A 21,702-nucleotide genomic window follows, 5' to 3' on the forward strand; every position below is an offset into this window, starting at 1 on the left:
GCTAAAAGTTTTAAATTGTATTCTTAAAATATAAAACCACTACTTATGTAAAAATTGATCAGTCCTCTCCCCCCCCCCCCCCATAAAAATCCTGGTTATGCCACTGATAATGATATCACATTATAAGTTATTAATTAGGGCCGGGATTTTGATGCAAAGGCATATTTTTTCTGGAGTTATGAAACGTTGGTTTGTAAGTAAAAAATTTGTTTTGGATTATATACTGATTATTTTAAAGTAATTTTGTCAAAAATAATTAAAAATCATACAAACAGAATTCGAACGATCATTGGTGCACATACGGGGGTAATACAGCTTGTGTTGAACTAGAAATGGAATAGGACGTGTAGGTATAATTAATTACATGTCTACTGCAGTCTAAATAAGTGAAACTATAAACAAAGCAAGACAAGTATAGTAATAATGAAGAATCGATTTTAAATAACATGTTGCTGTAAATTAAATAGTAACATTTTAGGCATGTTAAAGTTTAAACAAAAAATAAATTATCGGGATTAAATTTATGAATTGTTTTTTATTAAATGATTTTTGGTAGGTATACATTATACATATACAAGTTAGAAAACTTAAAATATAAATGTAATTTATCATATTTTCCTCTGGCCCCAGCACTTATTACGTATTTTAGAATAATAACAGTAAAAATATTTTTAACGATAATATGTAAGTATAACATAATACATCTAAAAATATGCATAAATTATAATATTATTTATTTTATTAAATATGTCTATTGCTACTATTATTTATTTCGGTTATCAAATTCAGAGTATTTTGGCACTCTAATTTCTCTTTCTGCGGTATACGTGACATGTGAGTAATATAAACGAAACGAATTTACAGAAAATCATGTTTATTTTTATGTTTTTGAATGAACTTAGTAAAATTAAACATTACAATAATTATAATAGAGATTAATATTTTTGAGAGAGTGAATTATCGATTTATCTTAATATTGTTTCAAAACAATTTTAAGTTTATAAGATTTTTTTTCATATGTTCATTTTGAAAGTCTTACAAAGTCAAATAATTAAATACAAAACAGAGATTATGTTGAGTCTTCAAAAATATTATCACCCATAACGTGGATGGGTAACTCAAAGTACTAGAGGCCAATTTTTACAAATTTAAAATCTAGCGGGCCACAGTGCATAGGAAGCAAAAAATCATTCAAATTTAAAATTGACAAGATATGTGAGATTTGAAACAGAGAAGTTGCAGATGATAATCCAGCAAAATCAAATTGTATTTGCGTGAAGTTGAAAGTTTAAACATTCATATTAAAAATATTGTACAGTCTATAATGTGTTTTATCTTTATGTAGATGATTTCACCTACAAGTTGAAAATCTTAATACAATAACAATTTTTCACTTACATCATCTTAAGACATAATATTAATTATTATTAGATATGATATATTATAAATTTATAAAGCTACTTATTCGTGCCTTCATGGTTTATGTGGTTGACGGTTGTCATAATAGGGTATATACCTTATCTTAGATCATTAAACATTGCGTATAATATTATTATGATCTAAGGACCTTATTATATTTAATTATAACTTCTATGGTGGCTGTAAAGTGTAAATAGTCGTGCGATAAACTGTTAACTCTTATCTAAAAAATTACCCGTCCACGTGTGCCGTGCCGACGTGCCGTGTGCGTCCTCTATTCTATTATAGGTGCAACGTCTTATCACAAGACGTTATCCATTATTACATTATTAAAAAATTAAAATTAAAATTTCACTCGCCGACTGTTTGGCGTGTGCCCGATCGTCTCGATCTCTCAGAGACTTAGAAAGTTAGAAATTAGTTCAATAGAATTTTTTATACCAGTAATTAGATTTTAGGACCAACCTCGGGTGTGAATAGTTTTGTGCCAAATTTTCTTCCGATAGAATTAAGTTGACTGTTGAGTACTTGAGACTGTTGCAGTATTGCCAGAGGTGTTCAACATGCTTATGCTCAAAAAATTTATTAAATCTCGACCAATTAGTCGTTTCGGTCTAGTAAGTATGATTTTTAAACATTGATCCCTCACTTGATCTAATGGTCTATTGTTCATTGAAGATCAACCAACGGGACTTAAATGTTGCCATCATCGGTCAGAGTTCATTTGCTGCTGAAGTCTATAAGTTATTGTTGAAAAATGGTCATCGCGTAGTTGGTGTGTTTACCATATTAGACAAAGGCAATCGGCAAGATCCATTGGGTAGGTAATAACTAATTTCACATAAGTGTGACCTATATTATTTATGTTTAATTATCAAAAAAACTAAGGAATACATTTTAATTTTTCATGTATTATTATATTAATTCTAATTAGGTATTGTCATAAATTTTTTAGAACATATAAAAAAGTGTCATAATTACTTATATAATTTTAAACTATGTGCATATATATATTTTTAATGTCAAAATGTAATGTATAATAACTTACTTTAACAATGTGTTTTCCATTTAAAAAATGCAAGTTGTATTGCGCATGCGCACAATAAAAAGGTTAAAAATTTGAAAATTTAAAAAAATGTGTATTTCAATAGTCCCTAACTATTTAAAAAAAAACCCATCTCAATCCAATATCACTGGACAGAATTATTTAGTGTTACCTTTAAAAGAAAACACACTGTATATTTAGCAATTCAAATTGCAAATGTTAAACTTTGTACTAAGTATTGATAATCTAGCTCATCTAGTTCAAACTTTAGTATAATTAACAACTTTACAGTTAGTAATATTTAGTTTGAATAAAAGTACTTATGTAGTTTCACATTATTGTAACTAATATTAAATGAATTCTCCAATATGATTGAATTATTGTAGACAATTAAATTAAATTGTAAAATATTCTATATTAAATGAGGTAATATCATATAGTTAAATTTAATTTAAGTATAATCATAAATCAATTATAACTTTAATAGTTAGTAATGATTATTATTAAAATTGGGTACCATCTAAAACTAAATTATATTTAATTTTAATAGAAATAATTTTAGTTTATGGCAACAAAGAATACCATAACAAAGAAACTAGAAATAAAAACAGTTGCTAGCTCATTAACAATTTTAATAAAAAATAATGATTTGGATGCACAACCTTACATTTTGTAAAATGACTAAATTAGATATAAGATACCATCAGTAGTTACATAATTTGTAAATACCAAATTATTTAGGTATGACTGTTATATGTTGCTCTATATTAATTTAATTTATTTTATAGTTCTATTGTTTAATGAAGACTGTTGCTTATGGATCAGACTAAATATATATTTGTAGTTATTTTAGTTTCACGCATAATAGTATAAATTTACTAATTTTTTTCTGTTTTCTTATTAGCCGCTGTTGCTTCAGAAAACAATACTCCAGTGTTTAAAATCAAATCATGGCGTAAAGGTGAAATTGCATTACCTGAGATCGTAGCTCAGTACAAACAAGTTGATGCTGAACTCAATGTGCTACCATTCTGTTCACAGTTTATTCCTATGGAGGTCATTGAACATCCAAAACATAAAAGTATATGTTACCATCCTTCAATTTTGCCTAAACACAGAGGTGTTAGTGCCATCAATTGGTAAGATAATAATTGAATTGAATTATTTATTTATAATTAAATATGTGTTATTGTAGGACATTGATGAATGGAGACAAAGAAGCAGGTTTTTCTATTTTTTGGGCTGATGACGGACTTGATACTGGTCCAATATTGTCTCAAAAGTCATGCCCAGTCTTACCAGATGACACCGTTGATTCTTTATATAATCGTTTTTTATATCCTGAAGGCATCAAAAGTATGGTAATTATTAGTTCTATTTAAAAAAAAATTTAATGGTTTTCCTAGTTATTTTAATTAGTCTACACAATAACTAAAAATATCTTACTTTATATCCATTACTTATAACAAAAAAAAAATAAAAAATATTTATAGTTTTTTGTGATACTATAAAACTGTAGTTGCAATACCTATGAAAAATAACTGCTTTGAAGAAAATGTCTAGCTTTTAGTATTTTTAAACAAAACTGAACATATTGAAAATTTAGTAACATACTTATTTATATTTATATTTATTAACAAACTTATTTTCAAAACTTTTAACTTTTTATTGTATTTATTTTTATTTTAAAACAATTTAACTGTGCTATCAATTAACTTACACAATCAAACCATAAATTTACCAGTTATTATTAAATTTAAAAAAGTTGATAAAAATTTACATTTTTAAAGAGAAATTGTACGTAACTCCAAATAATGCTGTGTTTACTACAGTTTTTATTTTTATTTTATTATTCTACAGTAGAATACCTAGAGTACCTTAAATATATTGTTTTTTTAAATTTTATCTCTGTATGTATATTATATCTCAGTGACTCATATAAGCTCTATGTTCATTGTTCAGTAATTTATTATTTTGCAGTGATATTACTTGGAAATTATGGATTAAAATAAAGTATAAATTGTAGTTATTACAGTGTTATTTGGGGGTATATGCATTTTCTTTCAAAAATTCTAATTTATGTTATAATATGATGCCAGTCGGTCACTTCTTCACCGCACACATTGTATACATTTAAACACATTTGAAAAAATTATGTTATAAAATTACTTAGGCTGAAGCTGTTGATATGGTAGCTAATGGTACAGCTCCAGTTATACCCCAATCTACAGAAGGATCTTCTTTTGAACCATCGGTTAGGAAAAATGGGGGTATATGCATTTTCTTTCAAAAATTCTAATTTATGTTATAATATGATGCCAGTCGGTCACTTCTTCACCGCACACATTGTATACATTTAAACACATTTGAAAAAATTATGTTATAAAATTACTTAGGCTGAAGCTGTTGATATGGTAGCTAATGGTACAGCTCCAGTTATACCCCAATCTACAGAAGGATCTTCTTTTGAACCATCGGTTAGGAAAAAGGCCTTACAAAAAGTAAGTAACCACATACAATGTATAATTTTGTTCAATTTATTGACATGTTTAGTATTTGATTTTAGGTAGATTGGTCCAGAAGTGGAGTAGATATTCATAATTTCATTAGAGGGCTAGACAGTTCTCCAGGTGCTTGGACTACCATAGATAAAACAGAAGTAAAATTATACAAATCGTCTATTTGGACAAATGAAACACCCACCGGTGACCATGTGACTGTTGATACTATTCAATTTCCAGCTATTGTTCATGATAATGGTTTATTGATTACTTGCAATGATGGTATAAAAGTAAATACTAAATATGATATTATTTATTAGACATTAACATTGTCCTTTAAAATTGATTTTTTTTCAATATATCTTAATTAATATACTGACTGTAATATCTAATTTTTCGTTTTAGATAAACATTGAGAGATTGTCTGTGGATGGCAAAATGATGGCCGCATCAAATTATGGTAAAGCAGACACTGTTCAAGAATCTATAAACTATACAGATCAAGAAAAAGCATACATCCCTGTAGTGGAATCAATTTGGAAAAATATTCTAAACATGGAAGTTGGAAAGGATACTCATTTCTTCCAATCTGGTGCAGGATCTATGGATGTTGTGAGGTAATAAATTAAGTTAAACTTTAATTTTGAAAGATAACTAGTTAATAGTTAATAACCACTTAGTTTCTATGATTAAATAATTTAGGTTAATTGAAGAGATAAAAGATAAATTGAAACTGACTCTGAAGAATGATGATGTATACATGTCTCCTGTTTTTTCTGATTTCTGTAACACCTTAGTCAAGAGGTCAAGAGGTTCAACTGATGACAATATTCGTGTAGAATATGATCCAGTTGTGATTGAAGTCAACAATATGAAATTACAGTTTGCAAAACAATTATTCATCAATGGACAGTTTGTGGATTCTGAGTCTGGAAAAACCTTAGAATGCATCAATCCTGCTGACGAGTCTGTTATTTGTTCAGTAAGACTTACTCTAAAATTTATCTATTAATAATGAAAACTTTTTACTTTTCTTTTAACTTATTTTAATTTTCTTATGTATTATTATAATATGAATTGCAAAGAAGTTAATTGGGTTTAACTTGTTTCATTGTATGATTTTAGATTCAATGTGCGTCTGAAGCTGATGTGGATCAAGCAGTTATTGCAGCAAGTAGGGCTTTTGAAGGAGAATGGTCTGAAATGAGTCCCAGAGACCGTGGAGCTATTTTGTATAAGATAGCAGATTTATTAGATAAAAATAGGGAAGAATTAGCGACTATAGAGTCCATTGATTCTGGTGCAGTGTACACATTAGCATTGAAAACTCATATTGGCATGTCTATTGATGTTTGGAAATACTTTGCCGGTTGGGCAGATAAGATACATGGACAAACAATACCAATATCACATGCAAGACCTAATAGAAATTTGACATTTACAAAAAAAGAGCCATACGGGTAAATTGATGATTTAAAATGACAACTTGAAATGTATTAAATAATATATTATAAAATAATATTTTATTTTATGTTTGAAAATAGGGTTTGTGGTATTATTACTCCATGGAATTATCCTTTAATGATGCTGTCTTGGAAAATGGCAGCATGTTTAGCGGCTGGCAATACAGTGGTGATGAAACCAACAGAAGTATCGCCTCTCACAGCATTGAAGTTTGCTGAATTGTCTGTAGAGGCTGGCTTTCCAGCTGGTGTTATAAACATTCTTCCTGGATTTGGTATTATTACAGTAGATTTTAGTGAATATTTAATTATGTCATTATAACGTACAAAAACTTATGGTGTAATAGGTTCTGAGGCTGGTAGAGCAATAGCTGAACATCCAGATATCAGAAAAGTGGGATTTACAGGCAGTACAGCTACTGGTCATGCAATCATGAAAGCTTCAGCAGAATCAAATCTCAAAAAAGTATCCTTAGAACTTGGTGGAAAATCACCTTTGATTATACTCGATGACTGTGACCTAGACAAATCTGTTAGAATGGTGTGTTTCTATGTTTGTTTTCTACATTTTTTGATTCATTTTGTAAGCATTTGGCTTTTGATGTTACTAGAGCATGGGAGGAGTGTTTTTCAACAAAGGAGAAAATTGTATAGCTGCAGGTAGAGTTTTTGTTGAATCAAGCATACACGACAAATTTATCGACAAAGTTGTTGAAGAAGTAAAAAAAATTGTAAGTAAATTAGACAAGTATTGAAGTATTAACTGAATTAAAGTACTCTTAATTCGACATAAGACGAGCACATGGCAATTTTTTCTTTGAATATAGCTGAATAAAAAATAATTACGGCTCTGCCTATTTAAGAAACTTGACTCAATTAAAAAAAAAAAATGTATTTTTATTGAAATTTAAAATAGTGTAAATATTTTACTCTATTAAAAACAGTTTATACTCAGTTTGCTGAGAAACCAGAACTTTTTTTGTGCAAATGACTGATGGTAGCGGCAGGTGGTGCGTAGCTGTTATGAGTTGTATTGGTGGGGATCAACAAGTTTTTGTCCACTACGCAGTTTTGGCCTCTCCGTGAACAGAGTATATATTACATTATGCTAAAAAAGTTGACAATTTTTATCTTAAAAAAAAGTTTCAAAATGTTTAATGAAGTCTTGTTAGTTCTTTATAGTTTGTTATTAATTGACTTACTTTTTTCCTGTAAAAGTAAATTCTTCAAAAATATTTTATTAATGACTTTTAAAATCAAAAATTGGATTCAGTTATTTTATTGCAATCTATTAAGTATTAAGTTGTAATATATGGTTATAGTTTAACAGTTTTTTGTTCCATGTTAGAAAATTGGAAACCCATTAGAACGTGATACTCATCATGGACCTCAAAACCATAAGGCCCATTTGGAAAAATTAATTAATTATTGCAAGAAAGCCAAGAATGAAGGAGCTGAATTAAAGATTGGAGGGAAACGTCTGGATCGACCTGGATACTATTTTGAGCCAACTGTGTTCACAGGAGTTGAAGATCATATGTTCATTGCTCAAGAAGAATCATTCGGACCTATTATGGCTGTTACTAAATTTAGTAGCAGGTATAAAAAATAATTTTTGTGCACTTATAGAAGATTATTATATATTTATTAAAATTGAAATTTAATATATCGCGCTTACAATTTGACATTAGTGACCTAGACGCAGTCATCAAGCGAGCAAACTCCACTGATTATGGTCTATCTTCTGGCATATTTACAAAAGACATAAGTAAGGCATTGAGATTTGCAGAAAAAATTGATGCTGGAACTGTATTTATAAATACTTACAATAAAACTGATGTTGCTGCGCCTTTTGGTGGGTTCAAAAAGTCTGGATTTGGCAAGGATTTAGGTACAGTGACTCCTTGAAGATCTTGTTAATTTTTTTTGTCAAACATATTTTATACTCATTATTGTCTGCATTAGGTGAAGAAGCTTTGAATGAATACTTAAAAACTAAATGCATAACAGTAGAATATTGAGCAACAGTTATACTCAGGTGAGAGGGAAAATATAGTACAGTATTTTACATATTTCAATATCCAGCACTAAAGGCTCTGTCAAACAGAAAGCGTTATCTCCACGTCGCTTGATTTTGTAATTTGTTACAATGCTGCGTTATTCACGCGCATGAAAGCACCATGCCGACGAGCCATTTACCGCTTTAACGCGCATTATAACGCATTTGTTTAACAGAGCCTTAATTGTTTATATTGATTCCAAATTGGCATTGATTTTATCTATACTGTTCAACCTCTGTGTTTTATCAGCTGTTCTTCTTAAACAACATTAAAATTTCCATGTTAAATAATATTGATTATTTTTATTATTTTTAGTATGGTATTTCCAATAAGCATATACTTCTTTTGATGTTGCCAATGCAAGTTAAATGCTTAGAATTGTTGCCAGCGTTCTCAGTCACAACTCATTTGGAATGGTCCAAAACCAAATTGTACCATACATTTTTCATAGCTCTTGAAAACATTATTAAACCAAAAAATATTCTCAATTTATTTCTACCTCAACCCAATTGTACTGACTACAACATAACAAATTGAACCAACTTTTCTATTTATATTCAACCAAATTCTCAGTGTTTACTGCATTTGTTTGATTGTGCCATATGTATGATTAACTCTTTGTTAAAATCTATAATTGTATGTAATTTGTACATTTATCTGTTTTGTGATGAAATCAAAAGATTATCTTATTGCATTTAGAATAAGTTCTATACATTAAAAATCATTGATTTCTGGTCACTTCTTGAGCATTCCAATATTTTTTTAGAACATATCATACTTGCATTTAGTTCAATTTGTTAAATAAGTACATTTAATTTTGTGTTAAATCTTGTTTTATGTATACATGTTTTTTATTATTGTTATTTATATCTTCATTCTGTTTTTTTAATAAAATTGGAACACACATAATAGTTAGTCTATACTGTATACTCTATTTGTATATGTAATGGGTAATGTTAACATTTGGATAAAGTTAAAATTAGCCGGATAATACAACATTAGCCATCTGTTAACATTACTCACTATATATATTATTAAATATTGGTTAACATTAACCGGATAATATGATATCATCCAAGAACTTTTGTATAATGTCTTAACAACCATAAAAATGTATAAAATCATTTTAAACTATCAACAATATTGAATATATTTAAATCACAATTATTAATTCCCAATGAAATGCATAAATTATTAATATGAGTTTATTTTTCATTTTATATAATGATTTTTATAGTACATAAAATTATAAAGAAAATATTGTGCAATTAACATAAATATTAAGCCCATAATATATTATATTGTTCACTTAATCGGTAAGCCCATATAATATATTGCTTACCTTATTGGTGAGATAACTGACTAACTCGGTTATAGATTAATTAAGATATTATACTCTGGCAGTCCAGCGTTTCATTATTCTAAGAATGCTAACAACTCTAATATATAACTTTTAACATTATCCGGATAATGTTGATATTTCATGTTTATAAATGAAAAATTACACATTAATCAAAACAAATGGCTAATGTCGATTTTATCCAAATGTTAACATTACGCGTAACATATATATAAATAGTTTACCTTTTCCAAAGTGTTTGTTCTTAGGAGTGAACAAGAACTTAAAACCTTCAGTGAATGAAGAGGCTGTAATCTCCCTCCATTGTTATTCACGTTGTGTGGCAAAGTGGTGATGTACAGACCCAGATTTTAATTTTTTTTTAATTGTACATATTATATTTTTGTAATTTTTTTTACTTTTATAATAATTGACGGCAGTCGATCGCCAATAGCCACTACAATGACTGTCACATAAACGATTATAATTATAATTTAAGATCCAAATGCCACGGGCGGAGACAATAACGAAAGTGCATATTGCTTAAGTATTACCTCTTATTAAATACACACGTGCAGGCCCCCGACAGTATAACGTTCAGATATATGTACAAACTGTTAAAAAGTACCTACTGTCTATACTCCGTATAGTACTACGAAAGAATTAGTTATTTACTACATATTATGTTAATATCGTTTTTATAAATAGCTAAAAATGTTGTACATTATACCCAAGCTTAGATGACTTTGTTAGGAAAAATTTATAAATAACGAATTAAAAAAAAAAACCACGAAAGAATGCATACGGCTCGCGCATCCGAATGTGACATTTCCACCTCGAAGGAGCTTATAATATTGTAATACGGCGGTTCGCGGAGGTAGACGCTGGTGCGCGAAAAAACATTTTCATTGGCAGCCGTATGCATTTTCTCGTGTTACGGAATATAGGTATTCGTATTAGTTTCTAAACCTCTGGGCTCTAAGACTATGACATAATTTATCTATTAATTTCGACCACTGTCCAAAAATAACTCTATTCTTAACGAAAAAGTCTATGTGATCAGCTTATTACAAAGAACTTTGACTCGTAGTTTTAAATAAATTATGACATTTTTTAAATTTTATTAAGAACAATAGAAATTAAAAGTTATTTTTAAAATAAACATACCTATTATTTATATGCTCATGCCATACCTACATATAATATAATAATCCTCGTAAGTTATAAATTATGACTATTAATATTTGTGTGTGTCAAGTGAATATAAATTAAATACATGATGGTGGTAGAGTATTAAACGATAATAATTGTAGGTATACTCTGGCGAGTCATATAATTAAATAGCACTAAATTTTACACTTTTCAATATCTGACACTAGTTTTTTATATTGGTTCCATATTGGCAACGATTTTATGCATACTGTTCCACCTCCACGTTTTGTCTGTTCTTTCTAAAAAAAAAAAAAACATTAACGTTTTTATGTTATTGATAAAAATAACATTAATATTTTTTACTATTGATATTATAGTATTTTTAACACAAACATACAGATCGATTGATATCGCCAATGCAAGTCCAATGTACAGAACTCTTCCCAGTCACAACCCATTTAGAATGGTCTTTAGTTGAATTGTACCATACGTTTTTCAACCCATTTATGTTCTTCATAGCCAATGACTTGATGTTCATAGTCCTTAAAACCATCATTATTATTTAGCAAAACTAATCTGATGATCTACTCAGTGTATTTCCATCTTAACTTACTTGTACTTGCTGGAACATGACGAATTGAACCTATCTCTCGAATTTAACCAAGTCTCTGTGTACAAATTTGACTGTGCCATGTGTGTGATTAAGTCTTCGTATAAATCTACAATTGTATATAACATAACAGATATATGCATGTGAACTAGTGTGACGAAATCAAAAGATTATATATCAATAATAAGTTAAATACACGGTCACATTCACGGCATACTTAAGTATATTGTACATAACTGCAATATGTGATGTAAAATATGCATGTAACAGGGGCGTATTTATGGGGGAGGGGGGCTGAGGGGGCTTCAGCCCCCCCCCGAAATCCAGGAATTGTTTATGAAGTCTGCTTATTATGTCCTATCAGATGTAAATTTTCTAACTCATATAGGCTGGATTGGGAATTTCAGTTGAAGAAAATACCACAGCCCCCCCACCCAAAAAAAAAAGTCTAAATACGCCCCTGGCATGTAACTATATTCAAACACAATATCATTTATAATACTTGTCATAGCCATACTCGAATTTAGTAAGGTTAGTTCGTTTTAAAAGTAGATTTTATTCAATAGGAATTTGTATAAAAATGTACGTATAATTTCAGATTTTCAGTGGAGCGCTAGGCATAGTTTGGTTTCATATAATGTTGACAATGCTTCGACTTCCAAGTTTGTTAGAGGTTATTATTCGTTATATTAGAATATTGGATTTTATTAGTTAGTACTTTATAGTTAGAAAAAACTCAGTTCTTTTTTTTTAATTTTTAATTTTCGACTTTTTAAGGTTTTTTTTTATGATTTATGTATTATTAAACTGTATACCTAGTCCATACAAATACATATTTAGATGCGAAGTGTACCTTTTTCAAAATGCCTGTTTTTTGAAATCGACAAGAACTCAAAGCCCTCAATAGATTTAAGAGGCTGTAACCTTACTCCATCGTTCTTTACTCCGGGAATAGGTTGAGGCAGAGAGGCGTTGTATAGACCCGGGTACGTTGATTTCAGATCGCCTCCAAAGTGACTGCTGTAGACCACTACTTCGTTGTTGATCAATTGATCGCCTGCAGGGTCGTTACATTGATTAATAAATCCCGGGCAACATTTGTATTTTTTTTGGATGTATCCAAACATTATGAATCCAATATTTACAAACATATTATATAGGTAATAGAAAATTGCATAGATACTCATTACTCACCTACCTTGTCCAGCTCCTCAGCTGTCATGGACATGCACAGAAAACTTTGGCCGAACTTCAAGCCAGTCTTAGGGTATGTGTACGAGTTGTTGTTCTGGTAAGGTAACTGCGGAAACTTGGGTACACTGTGCACCAGCCATAAGCCCGAACTGTTATTGGCCACCACCATGCCTTTGGAATGACCCTTCGAATACGATGTTGGACCGTTTGTCGGCTCATCGTTGTACACGGCCCACATTATCGACTGAAATGTATAAGGGTGTATGATATGATCACAGCAGACCATAAGTATTTATAATTCTTCTTATTCTCGGAGTTGACGAAATCGTGTATATTATAAAATTCGAGACATTAATTGTAATAAAATTAATTGTTTGACGAGTATTTAACCAAAGTGTACCAATCCTAATATAAATATAAGCACTAGAATTATGTTGTCTACTCAAGTACACTCACAAAATATATATTTCTAGTCATGTAGATGAAAATATAATTATTATTATTTTTGTACCACTATTAATAATATTACCTCGTTATAGGTTTGAGTGGTCGCGTACATCTGCTTCACTGTGTGTCCAATAGCCGACTTCTCAGTCGTGATTCCGGTCAAGTAAATCCACTCCGGGGTTTTCGCATCCATATAGACGTAAACCTTCCCATTGGACAAGTTCGAATAGAGGTTCGGCAGCTTGATGGCCGTAAACCTATTTTTGACAAACTTTAATAAATATCTGAAAATATAAATAAATATCTACTTACCAGTCGATTGGTTGTCCATACGGGTCTTTACATTGCAGTCGATCGCCAAATGTCACCGCAATGACAGCCATCAAGACGACGACAAATGTCAAAAACGCTCGTCCCATATCGTAACTTGATATTATTCAGTATAATATTGTTGCACTGTTTCACTATAGTGACTGCCGACTACAATACTGTAGCAGCAAGACTAGCGATGTTTTGCCTTTTTAATAAAAGTTATAAAAACCCAGTTATATAAAAATATTAAATGTAAACGATAAGAATATGGTATAGGTTATTTAAAATGTGATCTAAACGAATTCTACCTTCTTTTCTGATTTATAAAGGTCAACGAGTTATAATTACGATGAAACTTCCGTATTAGTTATACAGAATCTCATGATCAACAAAAAACATTTTTTAAATAGAATTAAATGAGCTTGGTTCTCATAAATATTTAGGTAGTTGAATGTTAAATGGAAGTTTCACAGTCTGTTATATACGGTGTCACACATTAAATCATATCTAATATTATTCGCGATTTGTAATAAATACAAATGCATTGCGCATCAACTTATTTAATATTATTAATTAGAATCAATATACCTACAACCTATAATTATTGTCTCTGATTATTAACTTAATCGTTGTCGTTTATCGCTTTAATAATAATGTTTTGATGGCTTAAACTAATTAAATATATGTTAAATAATAGGTAATTTTTTTTTCATTAACAATACTAATAAATGGTATCAAATTTTATCAAAATGTATTTTTACACTTCGTAATAATTACCATATTGTTATTTATTAATTTAATTACACGATTACAATAATTAACACGAAATAATACCCACGACTAATATCTACCACGATACTAATAACGCGATTTTAATACACGCGAAGTAGGTACTGAGGACGATAAATATTTAAGTAGTAAGTTAAGTATAAGTACGATGAGGTACCTATAAATCCATCAATATTTTATTCACTCGAAAAAATGTGTAACAATCTTTTATTATATTTTCAAGCTTGATTGATTATAAGGAATAAAATTAAAGAATGTTATAATCTTTCCAAGTTTCAACATTTATAAAATAAATTGTGACTGTATTTTAGATATTTTTTATTTTTTTAATGTTAGAAATATCCAAAATAAGAATCTTGTTTTCAAGTTTTTTACGTTATACTTACTAACTCACAATGAAAGTTCACTGTGTACATAGAAAAAATAGAAGGATTTTTGATTTTTGTCGTATATAAATTCATCATATATTTTTCTTATAATAATATTAAAAATCTAAAAAATACATACTCTCAATTTTTTGCCCATTGGCCATTTCCATCATTCGGTTAAAAAAATATTTTGCCCATATATATGACATATACGTATTTTATTTGTAATATAATGTAAGTATAGGTACCTACAAGTGTTTTAACGTATAAAAAATAATAATTTTATATCATAACTACATAAATGATTACTATTATTATTCATATAAAAAATTACAGTTATATATAGGTACCAAACCTTTGCATGTTATTCTTATTGAATATTTTGATTTCACTCATACAAAATATGAGCTCATCAATGTAACATTTTTGAATAATTATATACAAATGATAGTACGCAATAATAATTTTCAATAATGGTCGTTATTACCTATCTATCTACCTATTTATTAAATAAATAACTAATATGACGTATAAAAACGTTGACGACTGGAGCCTAGAATTTACATAGGTAGGTGTACATAAAAAGTATTTACTTCTACACTAATGATAAAATTCACATTTTTAAAATATAATTGCCTAAATGCAAAAGTTTCCTATAAAAATGATTAAATAGATATCATTAATATTATCTGTCTAACTACGCTCTTTCTAATAAAAAGTTCTCGGCTAGCGAGAAAAACATGAAAATTCAACATGAGATTTTATTTTGACAATTTTGTTATTAAAACAATAACCTACCTGTGTAGACGATACAGAATTACAAACGTTCCAAATGTACATATACAACAGACTGTTTACATACTACAGTCTCAAACTCTCGACAACCCTGAATTCTCTATAGGGCTGTAACACTCCCTCCTTTAGTCCTTTGTTTCGACCACCACCTAAACCAAACTATGTTACTCTTTTGTTATAGGTATTCGTGATTTTACTTATCACAAAGAAAGGTATGTGCTCGAGTTTAAGGTTATGTAAAAAACGAATACTCATCAAAAAAATTTTTTTACCACTTAATTTCAAATATTTTTGAAATTAATACAAAATAGAATACAATATATGTAGTGTCTACTGTCGTCTCACACTATATTATTTTTAATTTATTGAGGGAATCTAAGTACGTGTTTTCTATGAAAACTTAACCTAGGGGTATTTTTTTAACATCCAAAGTCTACTGTATGTCTGTATATAATAAGGACATTATGGAATGTTTATGTTGGAAAAGTAGCAGGGGGTCAAATTTAAAAGTTGTAACGGCATAAGTACATAATGTTATGATCACCTAGTAAAATTTAAGCCAATGAATAATATTTTTTGAAAATATATCGTCTATTGCAACTTTTAATAATCGACTAAAGAGCAAGTGTTCTTAATAATATAATAAGAAATGATTTTAAATTAGTTACTTTTTTTTTTGAGGTCATAAATTTCTTACATATCAGTTTTAAGTCGTTTAAGTAATAATTTCTATAAAGTGTGTTAAATAATCATTATACAAAATCTATGAAATAACTAAATGAACCATTAAATAAATAACATAAATAACATAAATTTAATTATTGAATGTTCAACATTGGTAAATATAAAAATTAAATATTCAAAGTCAAGAATCTACATTAGTTAAAAATATTACTAATGTAATAAAAATTAAGTATTTAATAAATTACAGTCTTATAGAATTTGATTTTCCTTGGCAATTATAAATAGGTGTTTGGTTTGGGGAAGATACACACCATTCATACCACACTTTATTTTTATCGCAACATCTCCAAAAATGCACAGATATAACATTACCCGATTTAACAAACATGGTATCCTTGATTGGAAAAAAAACTGGAAACCAACTGAACATTCCAAAACTCTCAGTTAATGGTTCTATACTAATTATAATATTTTTATAAAGTACAGCATTAAAATAGCCACTAAAACCATGCAATTGCATGTTAGAAGTTATTTCAAAATTAAGGCATTTATAACGAGCATTGCTTTCTAGTGTTTTTTTTGGATGATAAAATGAAAATAATTTTTTGGTCTTTGTTGGCTTATAGCTATTTGGTTGTAAAACAATGTATGACTGTTCAAATGCAGAATCTTTTGACTTTGATATACATGACTCATCGATAGCTTTATTTCTTATCGTCTGACTAAACAATTTGTGTGACATAACAGGCCTTAAATAGGATGAATATTCACAAGGTATACTTATCCCATCATCTTTCAAACATTTCTGAGCTCCATCTAAGCATTCTGGTGACAATTCATTGTCTCCAAATGATCCCAAAAGTTCAGACACCATTATATCACACTTCTCAGGTGGGTCCCATTCACGCCCATCACTGAAAACCACATCAACAGATTTCCCCCAAATGTTTTTTTGGTACATAAGTAGAGTCGGTATAGCATTTTCATTTTTTTCAACTGCATATACCTTAACATTTACAGCTGCTAAATCTGCAGCTCTCAAACAAGCTTTAACTAGAGGACCTCGACCGGCACCAATAACAGCTATAACAATATTTTTTACCTTTTTGTCAATGATTGCCAAATGTATTGCTTTTTGGTATTGTGTATATTTAACTGGATCCTGTTCAAAAACATGATATACACAAGACATAAGATTGTCTCTGAGTGGTTGCAAGGGGAGTTGTAGAAGATCATCACACACAATTATTGGAGCTGGTATATGAACATTCTTGGCAATAAATATAATGTAATAAAAATAATCTCTCATATTTGGTAGCGGTTCGCCCGATACAATTATTGTCCATTTTTGTTGTACAGCCATTTTCAAAATAACTTCATGATTTTCATTAAGTACTGGATTTCCTTTTTTGTTTAAATTGAAAAGGTTTGTACTAATAGATAAAGCACACATGGGTTCACCAACCCATCGACTCATCTCATCATGAGTTGGCACATATTTAGTGAGGCACAAAACTATGCCAATTTGTAAACTATAACCAGTCATGTTCCTAAAAATATTCCAAGAGTCCCAAGCATTTTCTAATGCTAGTACATTAAAATAAAATATAATTGGTTTATTTGAATATTTACATACCACTCGAGCTAAATTTGCAGAATTGTTTGATAATTTAAATTCTATTAAAAACTTTCTAAATTTAAAATTATACAATGTAGTAAGCTTTTGATCAAATTGATTTTCCATGTCATTTTGAAGTTTATAATCATCACAATCCACAGTTGGTAGTTTTGCTATCACTTTATTAATTAAATTTGTAGATAGTATTGTATCCAAATTTAAAATTTTTTCATCGTCAAATAATTGGATACAGCCCACTTTGCAGTACCATGCTGTGAGATATTCTAGACACTGTTGTAAATCATTTTTTGTAATGAAATCAAATGCCAAGTCAACAGGAATGTTTGAGGTTATTAATGAAAATTGATTTATACTGGATAAACTGTTATTATTCATCCTACAGAGTAAAAAAAAATATGTATTAGTATATAATATACACCATTTTATTTGATACTTGATATTTTTATATTATTTATATATGTTTACATAATTTATAATTACATGATAGAGGTTGTCATTTCATCTATTTATTTAAGAATTAACAACATCAATATACATAGCATCAGATTCAATAATAATAAGATAATAAATGTATTAAAATATTATTCTACAATTTCACAATTAGAAGATTTTCATTGCATTAACTATGAAATTATAAGTTTTAAATTAATTACTTAATAACATTTAAATATATACTGCATTGTTACTTTATTTTATATGGTCCAAACGTCGAATAGAATAATATTGTTGGTAAATAGTTAAAACAACATATTTTTTTTTATTAAAAACTAAATAAAAAGGTTACCGACTTTTTTGGCTAAAAAATCACCAATCCATTTTTGTTTATATTTTGGTGCTTTCAAATGATTTTTCTTAAATGTTGTATCGTATAGGTAATATGTTATAGTTAAAAAAAAACAATGAATAAATATAAAATCCATGGAGAAAATACATGTCACATAGAATGAAGAATTCTCCTACTGAACAAACTTCATAACAGTGCACTCAATCAATTAAATATGAGATACACAAAGCACAGAATTTTATGCACCTGTGATACAAAGCATTGGTAATATTCATAGACCATAATTTATAAACATAAAATATGTACTATGAAGTGAGAAGTATGAAACTACAAACCAACGACTGTATTCTATAAGAACAAAATGACATTAGCTATCATAATTCATAGGATTACACCAATATGAGCAAATTGGTTCAATTTGGTGGGAGGAGGGCTTTAGCCCTGACTATTTATAAATTGAGTTTTTAATAGTTTGTGGGACATTAATAAATTGGGGGGGGGGGGCTAATTATGATTTTGAGGGAGCCAAGTCCACATAGCCTAGTTGATTTGCGCATATGTATAGTATATATCTAAAATGTTATTATGATCGAAATGTATAGTATAGAAATACCCATAGGCTTCCTATCAAGTATAAAATAATTTAAAAGCCGTCTATTTAATACTGATTATTAATCAAATCAAAATATAGAAAATAACCATAATTATTGGTTTTTATATAAATTTAACTAATTTAAAAAAATTTTAAAAATATATACACATAAAAATCTATGATATGATATTTGTTATCAGAATAATAAGAACTTATAGACTTATGGTGCAAGCACAGAATAGATGAAATTTCATCTATTCTGTGGTGCAAGTATTCATGATAGAAATAGCTAGGTATGATCACGCAGATCCGAGACGCACGACGCTGACGTCACGAGCGCAACAAATGCATTTATGTATAGTATGTATAAATATTATTATAATGTTTCCCCACATGTGTTACGCGAATCATACTTCATACCACTCATACCATAAAGCCGTATTCGACGTGATCATACCTATAGTAAAAAATAGACATTCTACATTTTGTAAAAAATAATGTTTTTCTACAAAATGTGCAACAATAAATAAATCAATCAATCATAATTCATAATATGAAGTACAAGTAATCAAAATAAGAACATGCACTTAAAAACTCATTGTTTAAAGATACATACTTAGATTCAAGAAATTTTTGTTGATTGTTGACGGCGGTCGACGATCGGCGAAGTTCAAAACAACGCACGTGCGCGGAGCACAACAACAGATTGTACAAGTGACAACTGACAAGTCGCTGATCACTATAAAGTCAGCTGGTGTCGGCACTTCGCCACCAATCGACTTGCCTGTTATCACAACTGATTGTCGGCGATTTAGCTTTAGCTCAACGAACAGCGTCTGCAGTCTGCACTTCCGCAGTGATTACAGAGTCAGTAGTAGACAGTTGTAGTTACTGACACACTCTCATGACATACTGACCGAGTGTCCGAGTGAGTACCGACTACTGACCAAAACGTCCAAAACTAAACAGCGGCACACACGCATCAAAATTTTGTTTTTATTTTTCAATGCACATGATTGGCACTCGACGCATGACGTCGACGTCAGTGGCGTAATTGCGATGGTGGGGTTGGAATTCGAGTTTCGTATCCCTCCCATGATTTTTTTTTAACCGGCTAACTGCAAACCATATTTTAGTATTTATTTAACTTTAAACATTATAAATTTATAACTTATAAGTATTATCGTTGTTTATAAATAATAATATATAGTAGTAATACTATGGTACCTATGTCCTATAGACAGTAATACAGTATAATTTATAGAAATTACCTAATAATAATATATACTATATTATAATAACTCAACTCCTCTATCCACTGCTAATATGATATTACCTACCTAGTTCATGAATCGTATTAGTTAAAGCAATGTACTGCAGGCTATCTGATCAAGCAAACGATGAGCAATTTCGTCGCGATAAGATAAAGTCGAATTCTTGATCAATAATTGCATAATATTGTAACCTTGTGGAGACTTGTGTCATTTGGCAAAACCAAATCGCTTATTTTTGGATCGTTGATGACTATCAGATATCATTCCCGATTTTGTAAGCGGTCTTGGTGGCCAATTGGCATTGATATGGACAAATCTCGCTTGTAAGTGAATGCGATGTATTGACACTGTTATTGTTGTATATGAAATTGTAATGAATCGCAGATTTTTGATTTTCTCTTACCTAATAGTTCTTAACACTGTTCCTTTTTGAAGTCAATTTTGGAATATAGAGCTGTTATGCGGGATCCTGATACCTACCTTCTATGGTATGAATTAAATTGAACGCGTTCAACGAAAGTTTCTTTACTTTGTTGCATACAACTATAAGTTGAAATATTGATCACCTGTCCACGACTGTTCTCAGCACCGTTTTTACATTAATTTTATTATTAGTTGACAGAAGCTTGGAAATAATTTAATTTTTCTGAGACGTCTAATTGATGGTATTATTGATTCTCCTGTGCTATTGACAGAAAATAACTTTTAAGCTACAATTTTTAATGCCCACCACATGTACGTCTTATTTCCATTACCTATACGCTACACCAAATATTAAAAAAAAAAAATCAACCATTACAGAGAATGATGAGCATGGGACATGGGTGCATATCAAATAAGGATCCATCAACTCTTTTAGTTTAATTCTTTTGTACGCATTGTGTAGGTATTATACTTTGTTTGATTTTCTATTTTGTATTTATTCGGGTATATCCCATGTATATAAACATATACAATTAAACATTAGGTACGTTACTTATTTTTAGGTGCTTTGCTTTGCATCTGACAGTTAAATTATTAAAATTGGAGGAGAATGATGAGGACCTCTTGATGCACGGTGTCATAGTAGGTATATTAAGTATTTTAAGCATTTCGGCATCACTGCAGCCTACGAGTGTATTTTAATCAATCATTACCTATCTAATGTTTTGTGCATATTAATATTATTATTAAGTGTCGTAAATTACTGTGTAAACGAAGACTAGACTTACAAGATATATCCAATAAATTTTAAT

At 29.5% G+C, this 21,702-nt stretch overlaps 2 protein-coding genes and 1 pseudogene across 4 annotated transcripts; 1 reads left to right on the forward strand and 2 right to left on the reverse strand.

Moving 5' to 3' along the window:
- Positions 1-1,727: 1,727 nt before the first annotated feature.
- Positions 1,728-9,399, forward strand: LOC107173475 (cytosolic 10-formyltetrahydrofolate dehydrogenase). The gene is made up of 16 exons (XM_015524036.2): positions 1,728-2,036; positions 2,098-2,239; positions 3,369-3,603; positions 3,660-3,825; positions 4,861-4,965; positions 5,031-5,255; positions 5,371-5,582; positions 5,668-5,947; positions 6,091-6,425; positions 6,510-6,703; positions 6,776-6,969; positions 7,040-7,159; positions 7,777-8,027; positions 8,120-8,319; positions 8,394-8,466; positions 8,804-9,399. The coding sequence occupies exons 1-15, from the start codon at positions 1,983-1,985 to the stop codon at positions 8,447-8,449; spliced, it is 2,769 nt and encodes a 922-aa protein (XP_015379522.1). The 5' UTR covers positions 1,728-1,982; the 3' UTR covers positions 8,450-8,466; positions 8,804-9,399.
- Positions 9,400-11,133: 1,734 nt separating this feature from the next.
- On the reverse strand, positions 11,134-15,652 carry DNaseII (deoxyribonuclease II). Of its 2 annotated transcripts, none has more exons than XM_089228402.1 (8): positions 15,498-15,652; positions 13,543-13,747; positions 13,313-13,487; positions 12,784-13,027; positions 12,443-12,646; positions 11,593-11,698; positions 11,377-11,521; positions 11,134-11,278 (listed from the first exon to the last, which is right to left on the reverse strand). In XM_089228402.1, exons 2-8 carry the CDS (start codon positions 13,647-13,649, stop codon positions 11,174-11,176), a joined length of 1,086 nt encoding a protein of 361 aa, XP_089084528.1. In that variant the 5' UTR covers positions 13,650-13,747; positions 15,498-15,652; the 3' UTR covers positions 11,134-11,173. The 2 variants fall into 2 exon arrangements, with proteins under 2 accessions (XP_089084528.1, XP_089084529.1); XM_089228403.1 differs by lacking the exon at positions 15,498-15,652 and adding an exon at positions 13,851-14,785.
- A 628-nt stretch (positions 15,653-16,280) lies between these two features.
- Positions 16,281-20,277, reverse strand: LOC107173481 (protein arginine N-methyltransferase 5 pseudogene; annotated as a pseudogene). Its single transcript, XR_016191893.1, has 2 exons — positions 19,810-20,277; positions 16,281-18,193 (listed from the first exon to the last, which is right to left on the reverse strand). The product of XR_016191893.1 is annotated as a protein arginine N-methyltransferase 5 pseudogene (transcript).
- Positions 20,278-21,702: the final 1,425 nt, after the last annotated feature.

The sequence above is a fragment of the Diuraphis noxia genome, unplaced genomic scaffold, assembly GCF_037042655.1.
Source record: "Diuraphis noxia isolate RWA-SAM2 unplaced genomic scaffold, SU_Dnox_SAM2 contig0005, whole genome shotgun sequence".
Lineage (NCBI taxonomy): Eukaryota > Metazoa > Arthropoda > Insecta > Hemiptera > Aphididae > Diuraphis > Diuraphis noxia.

Excerpts from the sequence above, each read along its gene's own strand:
- LOC107173475 (XM_015524036.2), top strand. The coding sequence starts at position 1,983 with ATGCTTATGCTCAAAAAATTTATTAAATCTCGACCAATTAGTCGTTTC. Across the intron at positions 3,826-4,860 it reads CTGAAGGCATCAAAAGTATG|GCTGAAGCTGTTGATATGGT; the intron begins GTAATTATTAGT and ends AAAATTACTTAG. Across the intron at positions 5,256-5,370 it reads CTTGCAATGATGGTATAAAA|ATAAACATTGAGAGATTGTC; the intron begins GTAAATACTAAA and ends TTTTCGTTTTAG.
- DNaseII (XM_089228402.1), bottom strand. The coding sequence starts at position 13,649 with ATGGGACGAGCGTTTTTGACATTTGTCGTCGTCTTGATGGCTGTCATT. Across the intron at positions 13,488-13,542 it reads TATGGACAACCAATCGACTG|GTTTACGGCCATCAAGCTGC; the intron begins GTAAGTAGATAT and ends TGTCAAAAATAG. Across the intron at positions 11,699-12,442 it reads AAACAGGCATTTTGAAAAAG|ATTTATACGAAGACTTAATC; the intron begins GTACACTTCGCA and ends ATACAATTGTAG.